Source organism: Perognathus longimembris, chromosome 28 (genome assembly GCF_023159225.1).
Source record: "Perognathus longimembris pacificus isolate PPM17 chromosome 28, ASM2315922v1, whole genome shotgun sequence".
NCBI classification, from domain to species: domain Eukaryota; kingdom Metazoa; phylum Chordata; class Mammalia; order Rodentia; family Heteromyidae; genus Perognathus; species Perognathus longimembris.
In genome coordinates this window covers 82,842,865-82,869,336 of record NC_063188.1, presented here as the reverse complement: position 1 = coordinate 82,869,336, position 26,472 = coordinate 82,842,865, and the positions used below count along the sequence as shown (strand labels likewise).

Sequence of the window (26,472 nt, the reverse complement as noted above, 5' to 3'; positions counted from 1 at the left end):
AAACTACACAGTGGTTAGAGAAGAGGGAACTTAAATATGCATAAGGAGGATTCATTATAACCAAAATTGACAATGAATGAATTCACAGTACCTCAAAGCATGACTAATCATATAGCCCTGGTAAAAGGTATATAAACTTTCTCTCAGAACAAAAGCAAAGAACAAATGGCCCTCACCACTTGGTTGCTTCTGACAAAGCAAAGGTTTGATGCAGAAATTCTAACAGCCAAGTGACCTCCTAATCAAAGAACTAGAATTCTTTGATGTTTCCAAGGAGAGTGGGTTTTCTTTTAGTTATTTAACACAAGTACACCCCAAAAGAATCTCCAGTTAGAAGAAAAACATCCTCAACTCGAAATACAGTCATGAAATAAAAGTGGTATTTGTAAGTAAAATCCAGATGTTACTTGTTGAACTTCTCAGCTCAGAAATAGCAAAACCTCTGAGCAGGTTAAGCCACAATTGAAACAGCTAACACAAGGGGCATAAGTTGTGTGCCCATTTCTCTTCTGTTTCATATATCAGAACTTGTTTATCCTCCCATCATCTTTATGGCATGAACAGAAGTATAAATCCAAGCACAGAAAGACCTAGTAATGTGTCCAAAGTTACACAGTTAGCAAACAGCAGGACCAGTATTCAAATCCAGGTAATCTGAAATCAGATAAATATCACTGCATAAAATGAACAATTTTACCAGTTATCTGTGAAATACTGTGTGTGTGTGTGTGTGTGTGTGTGTGTGTGAGAGAGAGAGAGAGAGAGAGAGAGAGAGAGAGAGAGAGAAGTCTGTAATCTCAGGTACTTAATTGGGAAGTGGAGATAGGAAGATCATGATCTGAAACTAACCCGGGAAAATGTGTGAAATCTTGAGAAATAAACTATAGACGTAAGCCTTCAAGCTAAAAGAAATCCCAGTAAAAGAATATAAAGCAAGATAGAAAGAAAAAGAATGGAAGGAAGGAAGGAAGGAAGAAAAACACTGGAAATCTTTTTAATACCATGCACCATTTATGTATCAGACCCTCTACTAGCACATTTATGCCTTTGTGTGAATTACAAAAAAACACGTTTACTGTTAGGTAAATTCTCAAAAGGTTTTGTTGTCAGGGTGTTGCAGGATTTCAATCCTCACTTACTGCATTGTCTAGGTGTCCTTGCAGCTCAGAAACATATTGCCTAAATGATAAGAATTTAATTATCTATTCTTTTTCTTAATGCTAGGACGAGGAGGCACTTAAATCATTATTGAATACACCTCAACAAAGATGCCACTTAGTACTTTTCAGTAAACAAATAAATGACTGCAGTAGTACCTAGGTAAGCATGTGTAGTTTTGATAGAGGTTAAGAAATACAAATCTTTAGACATACTGAAACTGATTTCTTCTAGTCATGTTGGGTATGGTAATAGATACCCTTTTTTGGAAGGAAGAAGAAAGATAGCCACCCCATAATAATAACCACCTGACATTTCTACAGCAGTGCACAGCTTCTAACACTATCATACATTCAGTCCTGTGAGACAGCCATCATTATTCCCATTGCACATATCTGGAAATGGAAGCCCACAAATTCAAGGCTGTCCTCCAAGTTACAAACAGCTAATGATGGTCTGAAACCTAGCTATGTTTCTGTTTCCTACGTGTTTTTCATGAGCCACATCACCTCCTGTAACAAAGAAAGAGTTAGGCTGTTACAAATAAATTCTTGAAGTAGGCAGTATTTTAATTAAAATCAGAAATCTTTCTTCATTCGCTTTATTGGAAGGAATATCTTGATAAAAAAAAAATCACCTGGAATTTTCCAGTGTCCAAAGACCTGGAATGCTATTATCAGTGAGATCTGAATACCTTTGGTTCAATCAGCATTCTCTATTCATTAAAAGGTGTTGGAAAAATGGAAGAGAGCGGCAAAGGAATAGGCTCGACTTGATTATCAACAGCAACAGGCCAGGACTGTTCATTGAGGAACAGCGAGGAACAGACCTTCCCGCGGGTTTGGAGGTTGTGCGAGGGGGTGAATTTGGGACCAGGCTTCTAAAGGGTCTGAGCAAGGGGCAGAGGTTATTGAAAGCGCTACTAGGTCAAGGAAATTGGTGGCTTGTCCTTGGACCAGTAATGGATTGTTTAAAGATGGGTGATTTGCAGATGGGCTTAGGTGAATTGCCCTGCCTGCACATTAAAGCAGGTTCACACACACCTGAGGTTTTCATCTGGTGCCTGTATGCCCCTGGTACAATAGGGTGGGGGTCAATCCTTCAAAAGGGTCTTTGAGTTGAGTGCACACCTAAGAGTCTAATACTCAGGAGGCAGATGTAAGAGAATCATGCATTTGAAGTGAACCTAGGCTATATCCCAAAAATCCAGAGAAGGGGCATAAGACAGCCAAATAGTTCTTCCGCTTTAAGTTCTTGTCGGTTCTTCCTTGGGAACATGCCTATCACAGTTTGGAAAGAAAATTGAAACACAAGACACAGACCACACATATTCATGTTGGGAAACAAATCTAGACTTCTATTATTCACAGTGTATCCTCTCAAAATGAAAAAAATAAACTCCAAGCTTTCTTGAAGGCATGATAACCTTTGCTCTGTGTTCTCTGAGACAATCAAAATATAGAACACAAAAATAAATGGCAGTATCTTGTAAAATAATGGAGACCTTTACTGAAGCCTCAGGCCATGGGATGATTTATGCTCTAGAAGAGGGAAAAAAACCCATCAAGCTTCCATATGTTGCCATGGAAACCTATCTTCAGATGTAGCCACTTCAAGATACTAGAATGAGATTGCCTTCCAAGGCCTTTCAGAATGTCTAAAACCATAAAAATTGTTTATCCATCACACTTTAAATGCAAATGATTGAATTTTTCAAAAATGTCAGCAATCACAATGAATCTTGTTTCATATACAAGCATTTGTCTTTGCTTTTTCTTGTTTGAAAGAAGTTGAATATCTTTTATGTATCGGAACTGTGGCAAACAAAATTTGTATTTAGTTTATCTCAACATAGTCTCTGATGAGTAAAGAACAGAAACAAAGAAATTATAGCCGTCTTTCTCAAGCATATGTACTATACCATTTGTCTTTAATACTGCTCTATAACTTCTAATTTACATGCCCCCAATTCTCTTGGCAATTAGATGAAATATGTTTGAATAAACATACATTCTTCTAAGAAAACTGGATTTTTCAGTCCTGCGCTTATTTCTGAAGTATTTTAAGTCGGCATACAATAGAGATAGTGCACGCCCATGATTATGGCAACACTATTCACAATAGCCAAGCTATAAAACCAGCCTAGCTACCCATCAACCAACAAGCTGATAAAGAAAATGACACACATACACACACATACACACACACACAGTGCAGTTTTATTCACCAAAAAAGTACAAAATTAGATCTGTACAGGGAAATGGATGAGACTGCCAGTCTGTAATTAAATTAAATGAGACCAGATGATCACATAGACACTGGGACTTCATTATATAGATGATTTGTCTTGTCAAATGTATCTAGCCTATAAAATTTGAAATTTGAGTGATGTCAATGATTGTAGGATCTGGTTTGTAGGTATATGAGTGTCCAGCGACACTCCAGTGGTGGTGGTGGGGGGGGGGCAATTTCTAAAGCTGGGCACCAGTGACTCATGCCTGTAATCTTAGCTACTCAGTAGGCTGAGATCTGAGGACTGTGGCTGGAAGCCAGTCAAGAGACTAAAACACTAGAAGTGGGGTTACAGTTCAAGTGGTAGAGTGCTAGCCTTGGGTAAAAAAGCTCAGGGACAGACCTTTAGTTCAAGCTCTAGGACAGGCACACACACACACACACACACACACACACACACACACACACACACACACACCTTGAGGAAAATGTCAAATCCAGTTCTATTCAACTGGCCTTGTTAAACTTAAATTAACATTTAACAGAACTCCATCAGGAGACGCTATATCTACTATGTATCTAATTTCATAGCCTTTATGACTTATTGGTAAAAAGGGGATGGATTTTTCGTAAGGGAAGAAATGTCTTCTAACATATTTTGGAGGACATACCTAAATATGTTACCCAATTTGCTCAATATAAGGAAGCTTCCTCTCAAAACAAAACCCTTTTATGATGGTAGAGAACTTTCTTCCATAAGCTTGTATAATGCCCTTGGTTCCATTCCCACCACAAGAAAAATAAAGCCTCTTCCCTTCTTCCCAACAATTCAAATATTATTAATATCACCATTCTTCTTAGGCTGTATATTGCCAAGGAGTTGATGCCTAAATCATAACTTGCCTGTAGACAAAAGCAAAGACTAACAGGACACAGGGCAGGGAAGAGGGTGTATTATCAACAGCAGACCACACATGTGATGATGCTCTCCTAATATTACATTACCTAGCGCCATTCGTGAAAGCTGTCTCTCTTAGAGAGTGAGGTCAGGTCGTACAGCAGCTCTCTAGTTTGATATTCTGCCTTAAAGATGCTTGCAATCCTGCAAACTGTTAGTAATCCACAGAGGGGTTAATATATAGCTGTGAGATATGGCATCCTCCAATCATCGTCAAGGAAACAGTTATGTCATCATACAACTGGCTTAAGTACATTAGGATGTTGGCACAATTCTACCAGGCTGTTGTCATCAGTTCTACTTCATCTTGTTTTATTCCTGTTTCCTTTATAATTCTCAGACTATGGCCTTCATTTTACACGCCTGTATTCTTGTCTGTTTTTCTGAGTTGGTTCCAAAGATATGCACGCGTGCATGCATGCATGCATGCATGCATGCGCGGGCATACACACACACACCCATTAAAAAAAAAAAAGGAAATCTCCTGCCTTCAAGATTTCAAAGAAATGCCTCCCAAGGAGTTCACCACCTCTGGTTAGGATCAGATTGTCCTGGCACGTAGCTCCTAACCGTATCTTCATGTAACTATTCCCCAATTCCCCAAAGAATTGGAAGATGGCAGTTGAGACGTTCATTCATCTGCTTTCTGGCTCACTAGTACGCTCAATAAATCCTGCCTGCTTTCTCCTTGACACTTGTGTCTTGGGCATTGAATTTCTGTGCATGCAGCATCTGAGTTCCATAATACAATGACAAAATTATCTAACAATATACTTTTTAGAACATGTTTCTATTGTTAAGAAACAGATGTCAGTACTTGGAAAGGGAGCTTCCAGAAAAGGCCAGAAACACAGTGAGTATAGCCAAGTTGTAGAAAAGTGCCAAGTGAGAAGAAAAACTCAATGGCCTACAAAGAAAGGAACCAGAAGGCACCCTCTCTACCTAGTGCAGGACTACCAAGGCAAAGGCACACTAAAGTTGAGAGGACTTGGAATCAATGCCTGGAGCCTGGAGGAAGGGAAAAACGTGCTATCATCTCTGAGGAACTGTAAGTGAACTGAGAAACAACCAGCTAAGTAAATTTAAGCAGAACAATGTTGAGCACTGAATTGTATCATTCCCCCCAATTCTTATGCTGAAGCCTAAATCCCCTAGGACCTCCAAATTTTCACCTATTTCACAAAGACGGTTATGTTAAAATAAGATCATTAGGATATACCCTAAGCTAATCTGATTGATACCCTTGAGTCAGCTGCAGTGGCTCAACCCTGGACTCCTAGCTACTTAGGAAGCTGAGGTGGAGAGGATCTCAGGTCCAGACTAGCTCAGCTAAAATGTTCTTAAATTACATCTCAGCAGAAAAGGCTTGGCACTGTGGTATACACCTCTTGTCCCAGGTATGTCAGAAAGCATAAATAGGAAGATCGCAATCCAGACTGGTCCAGGCAAAATGCAAGACTATCTCAAAAAAGTAACCATATTAAAAGGAACAGAGATATGGATCAATCAGCTGAGCACCTGCCTGAGTTTAAACCCTAGTATTTTAGAAAAGAAAGGAAAGAAGGAAGGAAGGAGAAATTTGGACATAGGAACATGCACATAAGGATCATGCCGTGTGAAGATGAAGGCAGACATTGAAGCAAGAGCCCTGCAAACCAAGGAATGACAAAGATTTACAACAAAGCACCAGAAGTTATACATGCATGCAAGCACATAGAGTCTGTGGCCAAAACCTAGTGTTTTTAAAAAGGCAGCTTTTGAATCATGCATCTGACTACTTTCACTTAATTTTTATTTGTTTGTTCCATTTCACTTAGGTGTTTTTTTCTTTAAAAATAGAACACAGTGGCTATAGGGCCAACTCTAACACCAGCATCCAACTGTCAAGAGCATTGACTAGATAATCTTTTAATCTCTCAATATTATTATTACCTAGATTGAATTCAGGACCTTGGCGTGTATGCAAGTTCTCTACCACTTGAGCCATGACCCCAGCTTACGTTTTTCCCATTCTGGGACCATCCTCACATAAAATTAAAACTCAGGTAAGGCTATTAGCCTATAAAACACATTCAGACGTCTGCCTATCTGGCTGCAAATAATTTTTCCTTTGTTTTTCATTCCATGTGGGTATGAGTAGAGCAGGGCAGAGTGTGAGGAGAGTGCAATGAAAGCTACAAACATTGGCTATATGGCTACAGAATGTATGCCCTGAAAACAAGCACCAAGATAAAATATTGAGGCACTAGAGAGCTAGTCCCAGCTTGTGAGAATCGTGACCTGTGGCCCACTGTTTTAGAATCTTTTCAAGCTTCTACCTGGGCTTTGTCTCATTTATTGGAGATATGGTCTCAGTAGAAAATGCCATTTTTTTTCTGGGCCCTCACTGATTCCAATCAACTCCCTGCTCCTAAGCAGAGCACGTCTGTCAAACTACTAAAAAAATCCCTAGTTAGGGGGATGTTTACAATGGAATGATCATGGACTATCATGAAACTAGGGAATGGTTAAATCCTACCTATTATCCTAAAGGTTTTTTTCCCTAGCTATTAATTAGAAAAAATTGTCTGCTTAGATTTTTCTCGAGTCTAAAATTTGAGTCTTCCTCATTTCTTGTCTTGTTTAACCCATGATCTGTGACAGGCAATCTTTCACAATTTCTCTAGCCTCTTCTACTTCCTAGTCTCTATTTAGCAATAGTACACAACCTCCCCCATGGCTCCCTCTCTATGCATTATTTGGTGTTTTCAAAGTTCTTTTTTGTGGAGAGTTCATCTAAATCTACTTTATCCCCTAGAAGTGCTCAGGTGTCACCTCATCTTGACAGCTTAACCTAATAGGCTCCCAGGGGTGACAGGATCCCAATTAGAGGTTTTCATAGAAGTGAATAATTCACCCCTTATTGATTTGCCCACAATAAGAAGAAAGAGGCTACAGAGAGCCAGAACAAGAGAAGCTAAGGCAGAGGCTGCAATGTGAACCCATAAGAATCTTTTTGGGGAGCTCCATGATTTGAAATGTTTCCCTCAAATTATTTTTGGAAAGTGGCTCTTCCTGTTATTTTATACCAACAGATTAGAGATAGGTTGAAAGCTTTCCATGTCTGGCCAACACCCAGCTGGTGGTTTGATAAAAGACATAACTGAAAGCCAAAACAAGCTAGCAATGTTTGTGAAGACAGGTCGTAAGTAGAACCCAGATGAAATTACTTAGACTTTTATGAGGTTTGATCCTTTTTAGAAAAAAGTATACTTTGAAAAAAAGAATAATTTTAGAACTCAGCAAGAGGTCCTGGATTCAATTTGTCAGTCAGTATCAGAGGAGGAACTGGCCCCCCCAAATTAACACTGCTATAAAGATTTAGAAAGAAAAACAAAATCTCCATAGTTACCTGGGGAAATTAATTGTGTTTGAGGTCCGTAGCTGAGCTCCTCTTTTCCCATTCACTTTAGAATACTTGCTCAGTCCCCACCCCCAGTTAAAAACCAATGTAGGTACTTTCATTCAAATTTTACAGATGTAGTGCTTAGTGGTGAGCACTATTCCTTTCCAATTCAATTATTTTAATTGTTTGTATTGGGTTGAATTTGTATTACTGCTAAAAAGAAATCTTAATGGGTTTATCTAAAAAAAAATTAGACATCTCATTAGGGTGTGGTGGTGTATTCCCATAACCCCCAGACTAGGAAGGCTAAGGCATAAGATCACAAGTTCAAGACCTACTAGGTAAGTTTACTGAATGAGTTCAAAGCTTGCCTAGGGTACAAAATGAGGCCCTGTCTCAAAAGACAAAACAAAACAAAAACCAAATTTAACAACTATCAGATTTTGGATCTGCCACTGAATAGCTGGTCAAAAGTCATTAAGTCTCAGTGTGTGGATCTGACCACATCAAGTAGTTGTAAAAAGGATAGACAGAGAGAAAGACAGATTGACAGACAGACAGATAGCTATTAGGGATGGCTGGGCACTGTCCCTTACTTTTTCCTCTCTCAAGGCTGCCACTCCACTACTAAGCCACAACTCCACTTACAGCATTTTGCTGGTTAGATGGAGAAGAGTCTCATGGACTTTCCTGCCCTGGCTGGCTTCAAACCATGACCCTCAGATCTCAGCCTCTTAAAAGTAGCTAGAATTATAAGTGTGAGCCATCTGTACCTAGCCTTTTAATGTGTGTGTGTGCGTGTACATGTGTGTGTGTTTGTGTGTGTGTTCATCCTAGTGCTTGAACTCAGGGCCTGAGCATGTCCCTGAGCATTTTGCTCAAGGCTAGCACTCTAACACTTCAGCTACACTTTCACCTCCAGCTTTTTGCTGGTTAATTGGAGATGTGAGTCTCATAGACTTTGCTGCCTGTGCTAGCTTTGAACTGTGATTATCATATTTCATCTTAAATGTGTTTTGATGTTAGATTCTGGCTGAAATAGCATGTGTGTACATGCATGTATGTGTACGTGTGTGCATACATCCTTTAAGTACATTCTCTGTACCCTCAAGTACATAGCCACAAGCAGTCACATCAGCCAGCCATCTCTCATAGGAGAGGCCAATTCCTTCTTTCAGAGCAGAGGAAACTTCCATCCTTGACAAATTCTCCTTAGACAAAGGAGCAAGAAAATCACGTGGTTATGTTGTTTCTTCGGTGCTTCTTTGGTCCTTTGTATTTATGTTTGACAGCATGAATCTTTTCTTCTGGAGCCCCTTTACCCTGTGCTAGGTCCTTGTGGGGACTTTATGTGTCTTATTATGTCCATGCCTATATCCTACTAGTTCTTTCTCCCTCTTTCTGCAAAGCCAACAAATATTTAATTTGCACCTTGGCTTGAATGAAAATATATAGAAACCTAGAAGTCATTTTGATAAAGGTGAAGCTTGTCATGATTTTGGTTTCTTTCTGCAATGTTAGGATGGAATCCAGGGTCTTGTGCATGCTAGGCAAGTATCTTATCACTGAGTCATGTCCCCAAGTCTAAAGGTGAGTTTTGAAAGCACTGAGTTCCCCTGAAGGGTTGTAAAAGTAATAGAATCACAACAAAAATTCTACGTGGACTAATACCACAATGCAGTAAATGTGCTCAAAGAAGTCTACTTATTGGATTATGGATTTAGGCCATTTTAATTACAGTATCAGGAATCATCACCCTGTGTCTGTGGCCATGCACCTGGTGTGAAATTTGAACATGGCTATGTCTGAGAGGCTCACAGAATGGTTTCTATGCATATTCTAGAAGGCTGAAGGGCTCTCAGCCAGGAAAACAGCCTGGATAAAATGTGTTTCATAATAGTTGCCTATCAGTTCAAAAAATATCAACATAAATAAATGCTGATTCATTCAAAATGAAGAACAGATTCTACTCTGTATTCCAATTGTAAGACAAAAGCAAATTAAATTAAAATCATCCTTCCAGAAGACATAATTATTTATAAACACAAGAAAAATATTTGATTTTGCTAATAATTAAAAATGAGAAAACAGTCCCATTCACCTCTTGATGAAATCAAATGTTCCCAACAATAACAAAGGAAGCAACAAAGCTAGCTGCAGGAGTCATTGGGAAAGTATTCATAAAAGCAATTTGGCAGTCTCTGTCAAAAATTTTCAACTCATAATTTTAAATCAGAAATTGTTACTTTGTGATACAAAGTTAAGGAAATGATATAGAAATGTGTATTAAATATAGAAAATGCAATTATTCCTAAATATCTTTAGTTAAGTGTTATATATCAAAATCACTACCTAATATATAATATCCTTTAGTCTGGTACTAGTTAAGTAAGCTGTGATGTGTCTTACTGTTGAACTATGTTCATAAACAGTGTGATAATACAGAAAATGATTGTGCTGTATACAATTGTATCTATAGTAAGACTATACTCAGAGCCAAGCAAAAACATCTATGACAAAAGACCAAAAACAAATATAACCAAATGTTAAACTAGCAGGCTTTGAGTGCCAAAAGTTTCAAATCAACTTATAAAAAATTCCAGGATTCTCCATCTAAATGATCAACTTTTCTTTACGCTTTTTATATGTTTTAGACACCTAAATTTAAGCAAATAAAGTCTCATAACTGCAGAACTTCTCTGTAAATCATAGTCATATCTTCCTTTATATTGCTATGAATCCTTATTGTTTCAGAAAAAATGGATGTAAATAGATCAATAGAAATGCTTTCCCAAAGGTCAACCGCATATGTAATTAAATTAAAACATGCATCCATCTGCCTGCTAGTTTATGAAATTGACTTGAATTACTGCTTAATGGTCAGAATGGAGGAGAGGAGACACATTTTTTCAAGGCACAGGAGCTGTTTCCAATAATTGGTTTTTCTTTAACACCAGAAATAGGTCTTTATTAGATTATACTGCAAACTTTGGAATTTAATTATGATGTTTATATTGTGCTTTCTAAACTGATGAATGCAATGTAATTATTGTTCACCAATTAAGGGAATGAACTTGATAGCATCATCACTAACTATAGGCTCAGGGCATAACATAAAAGCCTCAGCATTCACATAAGAATTGTGACTAAGGAAAATACTTATGATGAGATAAATATAAAATCTAACAAAACATATAGCCAGTGCCAGTGGCTCATGTCTGTAATCCTGGCTACTCAAGAGACTAAAATCTGAGGATTTCAGGAAAGTCTGTGAGACTCTTATGTATAATTAACCAACAAGAAGCCAGAAAGGGAGCTATGACTCAAGTGATAGAGCATAAAAAGCTCAGGGACAGTGTTCAGATCCTGAGTTCAAGCCCCAGTACTGGCACAAAAAAATTATGTAAACACATACATCATATACATACATGGATGCCTTTAAACACACTTGCAAGTACTTTCTTTCATCCAGATTTTCATGGGAATGTTGTGCTATTTTGTAAGCATTAGTGCTGTACACATTACATATACATTATGATCTATAATATACAGAAAATATCACTTAGAATATGTCTAATATTTAAAATTATCAATTTAAAATTGGTCTCCTGAGTATCTTATTTTTGTCAGTAGGGCTTGAACTCAGGGCCTAGAGTACTGTCCCTGAGCTTTTGTGCTCAAGGGTAGCTCTCTCCCACTTTGAGCCATAGCTCCATCTCTAGGTTTTTGGCAGTTACTTGGAGATGAGTCTCACAGACTGCTTAGCTGGTGTTAGCTTCCAGCTACACTCCTCAGATCTCAGCCTCCCGGGTAGCTAGGATTACAGGCATAAGCCACCAGCACCTGGCTCTGAGTATCAGTTTTGAATAGAAAACTTCAGTATGTCTGCATTTCTGTTTAGTTGGTATTTCATTTTGAAAGCTTATCTTATTTCACACTCTTTCCCAGGAATGTCAATGGTCAGGGCATGACTCAACAAATAACACCAACAGGCAAGGGATGGGTAAACAGCACTTGGATAAATGGACTTATCCCTGCCAAGACAAGGGCTTATTTGGACTTTGTGCTTAATTCCACAGAGGAGGTTTAGGTTTGATTATTAGGCCAACATTCAAGATGGCTCAGTCAGCTCTAAAAGATGGGAGTGGTGGGGTTAAGCATGGTTCATGGTGCCATATCTCTACTTTGCTTTTGAAATCCTAACTAAGGTCATAATGAGGTCAGCCTCAGGTTAATATATTGCCTGAAGAAGCTAAGCTGGCTACAGTTTTGCCCAATGGATCTTTTCCAATCTGAATAGACAACCCAGGAAGCCAGGTACCCTTATCCTTTTTCTAGAAGGCAACTCAGAAAAAAAAATGACTTTGTAGGTGTGCTAACACTCTGAGATTTGCAGTAAATCATTGCAGTCTATACTTTGAAATCTTAAGATTATCTTCAAAAGCTTCAGTGTACAAATTCCAGCACTCAGTAAGCAGAAGCAGGAGGATTGTGAGTTGAAGACAGCCTGGGCTACACAACATGATTTGTCTCAAACAAAAGAAAAGGAAAAAAAAAAAAAACAAGAACAAGTCAGGTGCTGGTGGCTCGCACCTATTAGCCTAGCTACTCAGGAGGGGCTGAGATCTGAGGATCACAGTTCGAAGTCACCCATGGCTGGAATGTCCATGAGACTCTTATTTTCAATTAATCACCAAAAAAAAACCCCCAAAAAACCCAGAAGTGGCACTGTGGCTCAAAGTGGCAGAGCCTTAGTCTTGAACAGAAGAGATCAGGGACAACACCCAGGCTCTGAATTCAAGCACCACAACCAAACAAAACAAACAAAAAACACCAAACAAACCAAGAACAAAATCTTAGAGAGTTAACATGTGACCCAGCAATTCTTCCTCCAGTTATGCATCCAAAAGAAATGCAAACATATATACATAAAAACTTAAGTACAAATGTTCATAGCAGCAGTATTTATAATAACCCCAAAGTGGATACAGCTCAAATTTTTACCCAGACAATGGTATATTGTTTGACCTTAAAGAGGAATAAAGTAATGGTACATGCTACAACATAGGAACATAGGTGAACCTTGCAAACATATATGAAATGTCCAGCCCAGGCAATGCTACAGAGGTAGAATGATTACAAAACAGTGTGGAGATTTCTTTTGATGGTACAAAAATATTTAAGAAGTTAATTTGATTTAATTTACTCATCGTAGTGGGGCTTGAACTCAGGACCTGGGCATTGTCCTTGAGCTCTTTTTGCTCAAGGCTAATGCTCTAGCACTTTGAACAGCGCCACTTCTGGTTTTCTGGTGGTTAATTGGAGAGAAGGGTCTCACAGACTTTCCTGCTCAGGCTGGTTTTGAACCCCATAGTAGTTATGATTTTAGGCACGAGCAACCAAAACCTAGATAATTTCTTTCTATCTTTCTTTTTTTTTTTTTTTGGCCAGTCCTGGGGCTTGGACTCAGGGCCTGAGCACTGTCCCTGGCTTCTTTTGTGCTCAAGGCTAGCACTCTGCCACTTGAGCCACAGCGCCACTTCTGGCCGTTTTCTGTATATGTGGTGCTGGGGAATTGAACCCAGGGCCTCATGTATATGAGGCAAGCACTCTTGCCACTAGGCCATATCCCCAGCCCAACCTAGCTAATTTCTAAACAATCTTTTTTTTTTTTTAAAAAAATGAATTACTATCTTTACCTACCAATACTTTCCAAAGAAATGTGTGCTAAGGAAGTAATTCAGAGTGTAAATATGACTGGTGAAATGTATCTTTAAAAGAACATAGTAGTGGGGCTGGGAAAGTGGCTTAGTGGTAGAGTGCTTGCCTAGCATGCATGAAGCCCTGGGTTCGATTCCTCAGTACCACATAAACAGAAAAAACTGGAAGTGGTGCTGTGGCTCAAGTAGTAGAGTGCTGGCCTTGAGCAAAAAAAGCAGCTCAGGGACAGTTCCCAGGCCCTGAGTCAAGCCCCAGGACTGGCAAAAAAATAAAATAAAATAAAGAACACAGTAGTAGCCCAATGCTAGCAGCTCACACCTGTTATCCTAGCTACACAGGAGGCCGAGGTCTGAGGACCACAGTTCAAAGCCAGCTGAGGCAGGAAAATCCATGAGACTCACATCTCCAATTAACCACCAGAAAACGAGAAGTGGTGGTGTGGCTCAAGTGGTAGAGCGCTCTAGCTTTGAACTGAAGAGCTCAGGGACAGTACTTGGGCCCAGAGTTCAAGCCCCACGAAACAAAGTAGGAGAGGGGAAAATATCCTCTCTTTTTTTTTGCCAGTTCTGGGGCTTGAAGTTAGGGCCAGGGCACTGTCTTTGAGCTCTTTTTGCTCAAGGCTAGCACTCTATCACTTAAGCCACAGTGCCACTTCCAGCTTTTTCTGTGTATGGGGTACTGAGGAATTGAACCCAGGGCTTCGTGTGTGCTAGGCAAGCATTAATGTTCTCATTTTTATCATCCTCTTGTAAGTATTCTTCTCACAAACTGAAATACAGAAATAAAACTAGCACAAGCCCAAGTGATTTTTTTTCTTCCACACATAAGTGCCTGTCCTACCTTTTTTCATCTCACGCCTTTGTACTCTTCCAGTTCTCAGCTCTATCTCTTAGAAACCCAAGATTGTAGACCAGCAAACTGATTTATCTACTGAAACCTCTCTTTTTCCTTGGACAGTTTCCATGAGTCAGAGAGAAAGGAAAAAGGAGAGAAAAGCAGAACACAAAGAGTATCTTGGATGTTTTTGCCTTTTATCGACTAAGACCATGTGATTTTCTTTCCCATGGTGACTGCTCGTGGGCAAGGCCATATTTCTGATAACACGAAAGACATGTGTGAGAGTCACCTTTCCCTCCTCAGGCCAGCAATATCACATCATCCATAAGGAAAGACAGAACACTTGGCTCCTTTCCTGGCATTGTCCAAGAGACTGCAAAAAGGACCTTTGGACATGAGCCAATGTTAAATTGTGTGTGTGTGTGTGTATGTGTAGTGTGTGTGCATGTACACGTGCACCTGTACTCAGAAATGCTAAGTAGGAACTGTTTTCTCCCATCCAAGTACTAACCAGGCCCGACCCTGCTTAGCTTCTGAGATCAGACAAGATGGGGCGCGTTCAGAGTGGTATGGCTATAGACAACTGTTTTCTGATTGTTCATTCCTAGCACTTAGCAGGTAGAAGGCATTCAGCTCACGTGTTCTGAATGAAAGACTAGTAACATATAGACAGAGATAGACATGACATACTACCAGCCAAGATGTAGGTGGGAAGTAAATAAAAAAGGCTGAATCACAAGATTAAAACTGATTCATCCATAAAAATAATGTGCTTTTTCTTTTTCTATTTGAGAGCAGAAGCCTCAAAGTGCTAGACAATACAATACTAATTATTTAGCTCCATCAGGTTTTGCATAAATTAGATAAGATCTCTCTCTCTCTCTCTCTCTTCTCTTTTTCTGTCCTTCCTTCTCTCTCTCCCTCCCCATATTGTGGAATAGGACAATGAATTGTTTCTTCTTGGCTCTAAATAATACAGTCAATGCCTTTTCTATATTTTTCTAATTATCTTCAAGAAAATGAGCTGTTAGGTAATCTATCTTTACCTCCCAGGTACTGTGCATTGCTGAACTCTGAGCACATTACTTCAGGTCCTGTCCCCATCTTGTCTTCCATCTCTAGTACAAGTGACCAATTGAGGGGCTATCCTTCCCCGTGACTGTGTGCTGGTTTTAACGCATACCATTATTTGGAATCTTCCAGGTCCAAAGTATATGATTCCTGCCTTTCTCAATCTAGAAGAAAGGACTGCTGTCATCTCTAAATGGAAATTATTATCTCCTCTACTCAACTGTAAAACCATTAAAGTACATTTTTTTCCTGGCTCTTAAATCATTTGGTGAGTCACACAGGATTGCATCTCAGGACCTGCTAATTGAAAATGCTATAGATGAAAGCTTAGGGAAGGGAATGGCTCAGTGATAGAGCACATGCTTAGCCTAGTAAGGCACTAGATTTCATTCTTAGTGTAGAAAGGAAGGAAGAAGGAAGGAAGGAAGGAAGGAAGGAAGGAAGGAAGGAAGGAAGGAAGGAAGGAAGGAAGGAAGGAAGGAAGGAAAGAAGGAAGGAAGGAAGGAAGGAGAGAAAGAGGGAAAGAAAAGAAAGAGGAAGAAGGACAGAGGCATCTACTGCACTGCTCATTTAAGTACAATAGGAAAAAGAGAAAAAGGGATATTTCAACCCACTAGATTTACACAGATTTACATTGCAACCACTCAATCATATATATATAATACGTAATCATATACAACATATAAAATTATATTATAAAACATTATATAATTATAAAATATAGTATATATAATATATAATCATCTATCTATCTATCTATCAACCTGTATATCTATGTTGTTTTATTTTTGAGACAAGAGTCTCACTGTATAGCTGGCCTCAAACCTAGATCCTCTGCCTCACCCTCCCAGGTGCTGGAATTTCAGGCCTACACCCCTACATTTGTCTTTGTAGAGGTATATTTGAAGGAATAATATTTGAACTGATTGTTATTGTCATCAATAAATCCTACTGCCCAAATATTCCCCCAGGGTATCTAAGACTTTTCAAGCAAAGCTGCCATCTTCTCTGTCTCTTTCTCTTCTTTTTTCCTTTTTCTCCTTCCCCTTTCCTTCTCCTCCTCTTCCTCTTTCTTCTCTCTCTTTTGTGAGTGCTAGCATTGGGGCTTGAACTCAGGGCCTGAACCTTATTTGAGCCACAGTGCCACTTCTAGCTTTTTCTGACTAGTTTATTGGAGATAAAAGTCTCAAGGACTTTTCTTCCCTGGTTTGGCTTTTATCCTCAGATCTCAGCTTCTGAGTAGCTAGGATTATAGGCATGAAACACTGGCACTCAGAAGTTCTTGGTCTTTTTGTTTAAGGCTAGCACTCTGCCATCTGAGCCACAGCTCTACTTCTGGCATATTTTTCTGGCTAATGGAGACTTTCCTTCTTGGAATGGCTTTGAACCATAATCCTCAGATCTCAGCCTCCTGAGAAGATTACAATGAGCCACTGGCACCTGGTCTTCTCAGTCTCTTCTAAACCAAGTAAACATGTCTTTCTCAGTACCCACAACCCCTCAGGGTATTCATTCACACATGTCAATTCCCCCTCTGCATAATGAATTCCTCATATTGGGCAAATGCATTACCCATCTAGTATTGTCACTCCAAGCCCAATGTTTGGCAATTACTGCATCCAGTATGGATTGATTAGTGATTAGTTTTCTGAAACAGAATCTCAGCCCAGGCTGGCCTGAAACTCAAAATCCTCTAGTGTTAACTTTCCATGTGCTTGGATCACGTGCATGAGCCACCACACCTAAGCTAATATAAGTTTTTTTTTTTTAACAAATCCACAAATTCACAGACTGATTCTTCTGTCCTACAAAAACCGAGAGATGGGAAACAAACTTGATGAAATGACAGCAATTTACTTAAGTGTACACCTTTCTCTCTGCTAATCATCAGCTCTGCACAAGGGCTGTTTGATTTTTGACTAGCTGGCATTGCATAAATGGGTTGTTATGCAACAGCCAACTATGTTTTGCAGCTCTCGTAAATAAACAAAAATCTGTCCCAGGAGGTGAATGCAAACTAGAAAGGAAATTAAAATGTAGAACATGCAACAGCTGTTTGATCAGCTGCTATAATAGGCTGTGGACAAAGACTATACAAATGTCTTATCTAAATGGGTAAAATAATCATAGAATATGGTTAGTTACAAGGCTATTTTCTTTTCTGCATTGAAGCATAATAGCTATCTAGTTAATGGCAGCAAACTTTTGGAAGTGCAAGATAAATGGCATGCTGTACATTAAAAAGAGCTGTAAAAATATATATGCCCAGTAAATGATGGTAGGCATATGGTAGGAATTTCAAGCTCCAAGTTGCCTGCAGACAGCAGAAGGAAAAACGTACTTGCCACCACTAAGATTTCACACAATTGAATTTTGTGTTTTGTAATTACAAATTTGTAATTTTTTTTTTTTTTTGCCAGTCCTGGCGCTTGGCCTGAGCACTGTCCCTTGGCTTCTTTTTGCTCAAGGCTAGCACTCTGCCACTTGAGCCACAGCGCCTCCTCTGGCCTTTTCTATATATGTGGTGCTGAGGAATTGAACCCAGGGCTTCATGTATACGAGGTAAGCACTCTTGCCACTAGGCCATATTCCTCGTCCTACAAATTTGTAATTTTTAAGACCTTCAACTTCAATGAATTATGACTATGAACTGGTAAAGAACCATGGTCTTTTGTACCATGTCAGAGAAAAGAGAGAAAGGTTGGTTTCCTTTTTTAATGCCAGTCTTGAGGCTTGAACTCAGGGCCTGGGCACTGACCCTGAGCCTCTTTGTGTTCAAGACTAGCACTCTATCACTTGAGCCACAGCACTATCTCTGGCTTTTTCTGTGTAGTTTATTGGAGATAAGAGTCTCATGGACTTTTCTGCCTGGGCTGGCTTCAAACTCTGATCCTCATATCTCAGCTTCCTGAATAACTAGGATTACAGGCATGAGGCACTGACACCAGGCCTAGTCAGCTGGCTTCCTTTTTTAATTCAGGGCAAGGCCCTAAATTCAATCCGTAGCAGTGGCCAGAAACATGTTAATACTTATTAACTAACCCTGGACCTAGCCCTAAGATCATTCCCCACCCATTTCATAAGGCTCTTGGTGCTGAAGTGGTAGGTGACTTGCATTTAGAAGAACAGGAGAGACTTGACATCATTTTCCCTCTTTCTTCAGCTAGTAGGTTAGCTTCATTCTTTCAACAGGTTTGCAATTGCAGAACTTACTCCTTCTCTTGGTCCAGAGCTTGAGAAGGCCCATGATCCTCATTTAATTTGGGATGGAAGGAGAGGGCTGGAGTGAGCTGAATAGTACTTTGCTAAACACCAGAGATGGAGAAATTAAATCATATGAAGTCCCTGATTTTGAGAAGCTTAGGACAAGGGGAAAGTTCAGAGACCATTAAATAGATAATCAAATAAAGTATGGAAAATAAATATAGTAATAATCATAGAGAGCTGCCAAAATTACCTATGATGTCCATCAAATATAAAGATGAAAGTGAAGTGACTTTATACAAAGTCATATGCAACTGTAGTAAGCATTCTATTTATTCTTGGTGCTGCTGACACCCAGTGTAATGTGTATTATACCATTATACCTTGTCATTTATAACAATTCTATATTTGTTATTTTCATATGTTGTTTAAGCTGGAGGAATTCCCATTCAATATATGTCAGTTACATACATGTGCATTTATTGTTTGGATGTTAACAAGAAAAAATAAATGTACTAACATACTAGAAGTTGGTGATAGTGCCCTATTTGTCAATATTTATACCTGGAGAAATATTGTTTTTCCAGTACTAGAGTTTGAAATCAAGATTTTGGACTTACTGGGCAGGTGGTTTACTATTTGAGCCACTTCTCTAGTCTTTTTTGCCTTAGTTATTTTTCTGATAGGGTCTCCAGGTTTTTTCTGGGACTGGCCTTGGGCCATGATCCTTGTACCTATACCTCTGGTGTAGCTGGTACTCCAGGCACATATGACTACTCTTAGTTTGTTTTGTAGAGATGGGGTCTCACTAACTCCTTTGCCTAAGATGGCTTGGGCATGATCCTCCTCATCTTCATCTCCTGAGTAGCTGGGATTGGAGGCATTTTGCCACCTCACCTGGCCTTAGAGAGATAGGGTTGACAATGACACATCTCTACACAGACTTTACTAGGCCAATGTAATGTGGAAATCTACTGAGGCTCAAACTTCTAGAGAAAGGTTAAAAACTTAATTATCTCTTAACATTCAAGGGATGAACTGGGATTCAAAATCAGCCCAGGTAGAAAAAGTCCTTGAGACTCTATCTCTAAAATACTAGGAAAAGGCTAATGTAGATGTGTGGTTCAAATGGTAGAGCCAAACCAGAGCAGAGACCTGGAGTACAAGCCCCAGTTCCAGCATACACATATACAAATGCAGGAATGGCTAGAACAGTTGACTCCTTCCGTTACATGCTGTGATACTTTAAAACAAATTTTAATGATGTACAGATCAGTTGCATGAGATCAGTGCTTCATTAAAATCTTGTTAACATGTGTGTGTATGTGTGTGCACGCATGGATGTGCACATGCATATCTGCAGCCATGTGAATGTGAAGAAAGGATGCCAAAATATTGCTACAGAGGAAATGGCTACACTGGTATGGGCAAAGATTTAAAGACTGGAACTCACTTCGATATAAGTATTTTCACAGGGAAAATTTTCATAGGCAAAATCCAACAGGGAAATGAATATTAAACATAAAAACTGTGTGGTGATTCTAATATTAATACCTGCTGGGCACCAAATCAATACCATGTCTTCTTATAGCAATTTATTCTGCATTTATAGTATCTGACATATTTATCTTTTAGATATATCTTAAAAATAATTATAGAGTTTAAGCTTTCTTCTTAAATTGAACTTCTGGATTCTGTGTATCACATGGGTTGGTAAATCACATACAAACCAAAGAAGCAGAACTTGAAAGAAGCTTTCAATTGCAAGGTAAGATTCTACGCGTGTGTATGTGTGCGCACGCGCACGCATGCGTGCGCACACACACATGTGTTCACACACATTCACACATGCACACACACATTGCCACAAACCAGTTCCTCAGCCCACTAGGGGGTGAATAGCCCTTTGGTCAGCCTAATTATCCTAAATGAGCCCAGCTTCAAGTACTTTGCATTTTCTCTTTTGATCTTCTCAACTATCTTATGAAGCAGATACCAGGTAATAAAATGAAGGCAAATAAAGGTTAACCTTTTGGCTTAAGATGGAACAGCTAGTTAGTGGTGCAACCAGGGAAGATGCCTATGCTCTGCCACTTCCCTGGTATGGTAGGGAGCCCAGACCTCAGTGAAGAAGGAATTGTGGCCACTGCTATGAGTGGCCCAGACTTGTTTTATACTTGTTCTGATGACTTCTGAGGATATACAAAACCTCAGAAATTGTGGCTTTAGTAGCACCTGGCTCTGCCCACACAGCTCAACAGCCAGCACTTTGCACACATGTATCTGAGATGTGAGACGAAGGCAGAGGAACCGGACAGGCATTTTCATTCTGCAACTTCACATAGACGTCATGAAAAGCCAAGCTCTTGACTGATTGCCCAGTCTGCAGTCCACAGTCAACACGTTCTTTTGTCTTCTTTTTTTTTAGTCCCAGGGCTTGAACTCAGGGCCTAGGCAGTGTTCTTGAGCTTCTGCTTCTTCTGCTCAAGGTTAGCACTCTACCACTTGTGCTACAGTGCCATTTCTGGTCTTTACTGAGTAGTTCGTGGGAGATGAGAGTCTCACAGACATTCTTGCTCTGGCTGGCTTCTAACTATGATCCACATCCTACTGAGTAGTTGCAGGTGTGAGCCACTAGCACCCAGCTAAATTCCTTTTTACTTGTATAAGATTAAAGGAGCACAGCATTTGCTATTAATGTATTTATTTCTAGTCATAGTTAAAATAGGAATCAGGTAACTGAAAAAATGAAGACCAACTGGGAAGTGCAATAGGAGCCAGGCTGAACTGTTGCTGAAGTACAGATCTAGAACTTCTGATTTTTCTCCTGACGTAGAATTCAGGGTGTTCCAGGGACCAAGGAGAGCCTGAGCTCTAAGCTTCCTGCTGGATTGCCTCTGTCCTCTCCTTATCTAGACAGACACGTCTATCTTCTTACTCTCCTTCCTCTCTTCCTCCTCTTTCTTCTCTTCCTCCTCACCCTCCTACTCTTTGTTCCTTCCTTCCTTCCTTCCTTCCTTCCTTCCTTCCTTCCTTCCTTCCTTCCTTCCTTCCTTCCTTCCTTCCTTCCATCTTTCCTCCTCCTCCTCCTCTTCCTCCTCCTCCTTTTCAAGTTAAAAGGAGCCCAAATATTTTTTCCATTTTTTTCTTCACCAGAAGTGAGGAGGAAGTTTGGCCATTAACATCTGACCACATCTGCCCACAGCACCCCTCAGTTCATGATGCCCTGTGACAATCCCTACTCAGATTAGTGACACCCATAAGCAGCTGGGCTCACAATCACAGCTACACAATCACCAGCCAGTTGATCTGGTTACAGTTTGGAAGGTTCGTTCCAGTTTTTCCAAAGATTTCAAACAAATATCTCTCAGATGACCAAATCTTCATTCCTAAGCCTGATCCCCTACACCAAAGAACCCCCCCAAAAAAAAACAAGACCAAAAAGTACCCCACACTCTTGTTTCTGCTCAGAGTTTCTCATTCTTCCACTTTAATTTTGATAGTTGAGCAATATCCACCCCAGGGTTGCAAAAGATTGTTCCTGTGGTCCTGCCAACCCAAATCCTAACATGGTGATTTGAGACTGAGACAACTGCTCATTTGGGAAACACTATTTGCTTCACCAAATCTCTGGAGATGACCTGGGCTTTTTCATGGAAGAACTTCTGGTAGGGATTTATTTCTATAAAATATGTATTTCTAGGGGAAAAAAGACCTATTCTACAATTGCCATGAGGTGTTTTTTTTAAACATCAAAAAGAACATTATATATTAACCAGGTATACTCTCTGTATATCTCTGTTTATCAAAAAAGAAGTGATTAAAATTTGCTGACAGCTTTTTAAAAAAATGTATCAGCTAATCACTAGACTGTTCCAAGTTTAATCAGTAACTAAGTTTGAAAACCAGAGTGAGATTCAGAGACTTGTAAACACATATTATGGTGTCAATGACTGGTTCTAAAATTCCACACTCTACATTCTTGCTGTTGTCCTCTTCATTTACCCCAGTGGCTTCAACTAAAACTTCTCTGTCACACACCTCAGTGACAACAATTTCTTTCCAATATTTTCAGCTGTTAGATTTTTTTCATCCTGGGTGTCTTTTTAGCACCTTCAACTCTCAGATGTCCTGTTTTTACCCAGAGCCTACCCTCTCTCCTCATCACTCCCTTCTTTTTTGGCCAACAGTCCCTCATATTTCCAGCCATTTCACACACATTTCTTTGTGAATGAAAAATTTTCATCACTGTTCATTGACAATAGAAGAGTCATATCTTTGCAGAATGACAAACACAGCTCCCAAAATTTATCTCAAATGATTTTTTGTTAGTTTCTTCTCAGAGCCATGCTGGGCTGCCAAAAAGTCAGAAGTGGAGCAAAAAAGGGGACAGCACCCAGATACTATGTTCAAGCCCCAAGACTGGCACCAAAACATAAGTATTCAGTACAGTGTGATTTTTTTTATATTGATAGTCACCTTATGGTGCAACTGATCACCAGAGACCACTAGAAATCACTTCTTATATTGTCCTTGGGGGAAAATCTCAGCTCCCTTCTTGGATTGACAAGTGTTCCCTTTTTTTTTATTTCTGTTTGTTTTTTAAAGTCATAGTCTTGCTATGTGACCCAGGTTGTCCCTAAAATCACGACCCTCCTGCTCTTCTCTAAAGTTCTGGGACAACCAACACGTTGTCTTCTCTTTTGACATGATCACTTTTTTGAATATGTGGGTGCTGTGGCTTGTACTCAGGGTCTTGTGCTTCTTGCTTAGCTTTATTGCTCAAAGGTGCTCCTCTTCCAGCTGTACCATATCTCTACTTCCAGCTTTTGCTGCTTAATTGAAGATAGGCATCTCACAGACTTCTCTGCCCAGGCTGGCTTTGAAACATGATCCTTAAATCTCAGCCTCCTGAGTAGCTAGAATTACAGATGAGACTACAGGTGTGAACCACCAGTGCTAGGTACTATGACACATATTTTAATTCCATTATACAGCCTCTTCTAATGCCTACTGTTTGAATAACTGAGCAAAATTCTTATGAGGCCTTGTACCATATTTTAGTTATTGATTAATGGATTGATTGTATACTTGGGGAGCAAATCCAGCTCTCTACCATTCAATTATAATTTCAACCCAAATAACATCCATACATATTTGCCTTTTTTGTTTCTTCTTTGCAGTACTGGGAATGGAATCCAAGGCAAGGCCTCACACATGCTAAGCAAGCACTCTACCACTGAGTTATACCCCTAGCCCCTGCATGCCATATTTTACATTTTGCAAAGCCAGTACTCACGCACATCATGTCACTTGCCTTTTACAATGTCTCTGTAACCTAGCTATGACTGAGTGGTGTCATTGCAATGTAATAGTTAAAGCAACTGAGTAAGGCTAGGCTTTGAAATTTGACTTTCTCAGTTCTTAGAGCAATGTCTGTCTTCCTGAGTAAAGACAAGGCTATTCTCGCTTGTTTAATCAGAATTTGAGGATAAATATAGAAGTCTATTACTGTTTAGAAAAAGAGCTAAACCCTCACCAACCTCCCTTGTATGAAACTAATATACATAGGTTTGAAGGTTTGGGGTATAAGGGCTGGGCATGGTGGGGTATCCTCAGAACTGAAAAAAAAAAACCTCACACCAGCAAAACTAAATACTGCTGAAGATTTAGAGTATAAATCAGAAAAGGCAACTGAATATAGGAGAAGCAGAAAAATGTGAATCCATGAGATATCCCTTTGGGTAACAAAAGGATGTTGGGGGCCTACAACTAAGTGGCATCATTGCACTTGTAGCAGTTGAAGCAACTGAGTAAGGCTGGGCTTTGAAGTTTGGCTTTCTCACTTCTCAGTTTCTGTAACATGAGGTGATGAACAAAAAAAAGTCATCAAATCTGTAAGATTTTCTAACCCTAAGGCAGGTGTACTGTGAAGGCTAAGAGAAAGAAGATATCAAAAATACTCCAAGGAAACTGACTATGTGCTGGGTACTGGTGGCCCATGCATGTAGTCCAGCTACTCAGGTGGTTGAGATCTGAATATCACAACTGGAAGCCAGCCAGGCAGTAATGTCTGCAAGACTCCAAAAAGCCTGTGGTTCAAGTGGTAGAGAGCCAATAAAGGACAGCACCTAGGCCCTGAATTCAAGATTCACTACTGGCACAAGCACACACACACACACACACACATACACACACACACACAGAGAGAGAGAGAGAGAGAGAGAGAGAGAGAAAGAGAGAGAGAGAGAGAGAATTTAAGTAAAAAAGTTTTAAAGTATACTGAATATGTGCACAACCCTGCTGACCTCTGCATGTTATCCTTTGCATCTGTGTCCCCCAAGCACCAGGCTGGTGGCCTGCCATGGATGAACTCAGAAGGGTAGACAGAGACATTTACCAGAACTCTGGCCTAGCTCCAGGCAGCAGCCTAGGACCAGGGAGAGCTCCCCACATCTGATGTGCTCCAGGCTCATAACAATGGATCCCCCATGCCCTCCCCTCCTCACAAGTAGCAAGGTGGGCCCCTCTTCCAGAAGGCTATTTAAGATCAGGTTAAGGCAAGTCTTAGACAAGACTTCTCCAGATCCTGGAAGTGTTTTCCATTACTGTTCATATATGCAGAAGCCCTGGGAATTGGGCAAAAGCAGCCCATAGGAGTGTGATAAACTGCTTGTATTGAGTGTATTACTCATTCCCACTGGCCCCACCCCATACAATCTGCCTGACTATCTTAGAGAGTCCCACTGAAGGCATCCTTTCTGTTTTCTGTGCTTTGAGCTCGTGCTGTGCCTACAGTCAGGGGTCATCTCTTAACTCATCCTTACCAAATATGGGCTGGACCATGGAGACTAACTGAAGCATTAACTGAAGCATAGAGCTTTGGGTAAGGGGAGCTTAGCAGGTGAGGGACTAGGAGGTATTTGTCAAAAAGGCCCTGCAGGCTCAGGTAGACCCCAGGACAAGCAAGGAATCATAAAGAATTAATCTGCAAAGTCCTTTGATCATTGACCAGCCAGGGTCCAACCTCTTCTTGCTGTGCAGGAATCTTGCAATCAGGTTCTGATACCAAGATAGCAATATTTCTTTGCACGCAGGAGGGTCCCGTTGAAGTAAATGACTTTTGCAGCTCCTGCCCCCTCTCCACAACAAGAGTCTCTCTCACACACACCCTCCAACCCCTTTTCCCTCCCTTCGAAAATTCTGGCGAGCCCAGGCCTGTAACAGCCTTCCGGAGAAGTTCAAAGTCTAGCTCCAGACCTTCAACAGGCTTCCAGTCCCTGACTTCTACCGCCCCCACCCCCACCGCCACCCAGAGAGTGTTGGGGGTGTGGTGCAGAGGATCAGCTAGATCTCCACGGATCTGGGGGGACTCCAGGATCAGCCTTTACCCTGCGATTGCCCTGTTGGACTCCTCTAAGCTGGCCACCTGTCCGAATGTGCAGCGAGACTGACCTGAGATGCCGCCCCCCACCACGACCACGTCGCATTTGCTGCTCATGATGCCTGCTGCTCCGATTTCTGGGCCTCTGCCTTGGCCTGCACGCTGCGCACTCCCCTGTGCACCGGAGCCTGGGCCGAGCTGCTATATTGCGGGTCCCCAGCGCCTGGACGCGCAGCCCCGCCCGCTCTGCCGACGCGCCACCCGGGCTGGAGTGCTCGGCCACCGCCCCCGCCAGAAGCTCAGAGGCCCGCCCAGCCGCCCAGGGCCTGTGAGGGTGAGGCGGGCGCCCCAGCCGACAGATGGGGGACTTCAGATTGTCTCTTCTGCCGGCCACCACCCCATGGCCTCCTGCATGGTATTTTCCAATCAGCTTTTTACAAAGCTTGGGGAACGAGAGGTTGGCTGATCCGATTGTTTTCCAGCAGCTCCCCACTTACTCCCTCTCCCTCAAGTGTAAAGTAA

General features: G+C 40.6%; 1 protein-coding gene across 1 annotated transcript in view; it reads right to left on the bottom strand.

Moving 5' to 3' along the window:
* Positions 1 to 26,199, bottom strand: part of Maob (monoamine oxidase B) — an 86,015-nt gene extending 59,816 nt beyond the window's left edge. Inside the window, exon 1 of the mRNA XM_048336515.1 lies at positions 26,022 to 26,199. Coding sequence (XP_048192472.1) covers positions 26,022 to 26,067 — 46 coding nt within the window. The 5' untranslated portion in view covers positions 26,068 to 26,199. The remainder of the gene's footprint in view (positions 1 to 26,021) is intronic.
* Positions 26,200 to 26,472: the final 273 nt, after the last annotated feature.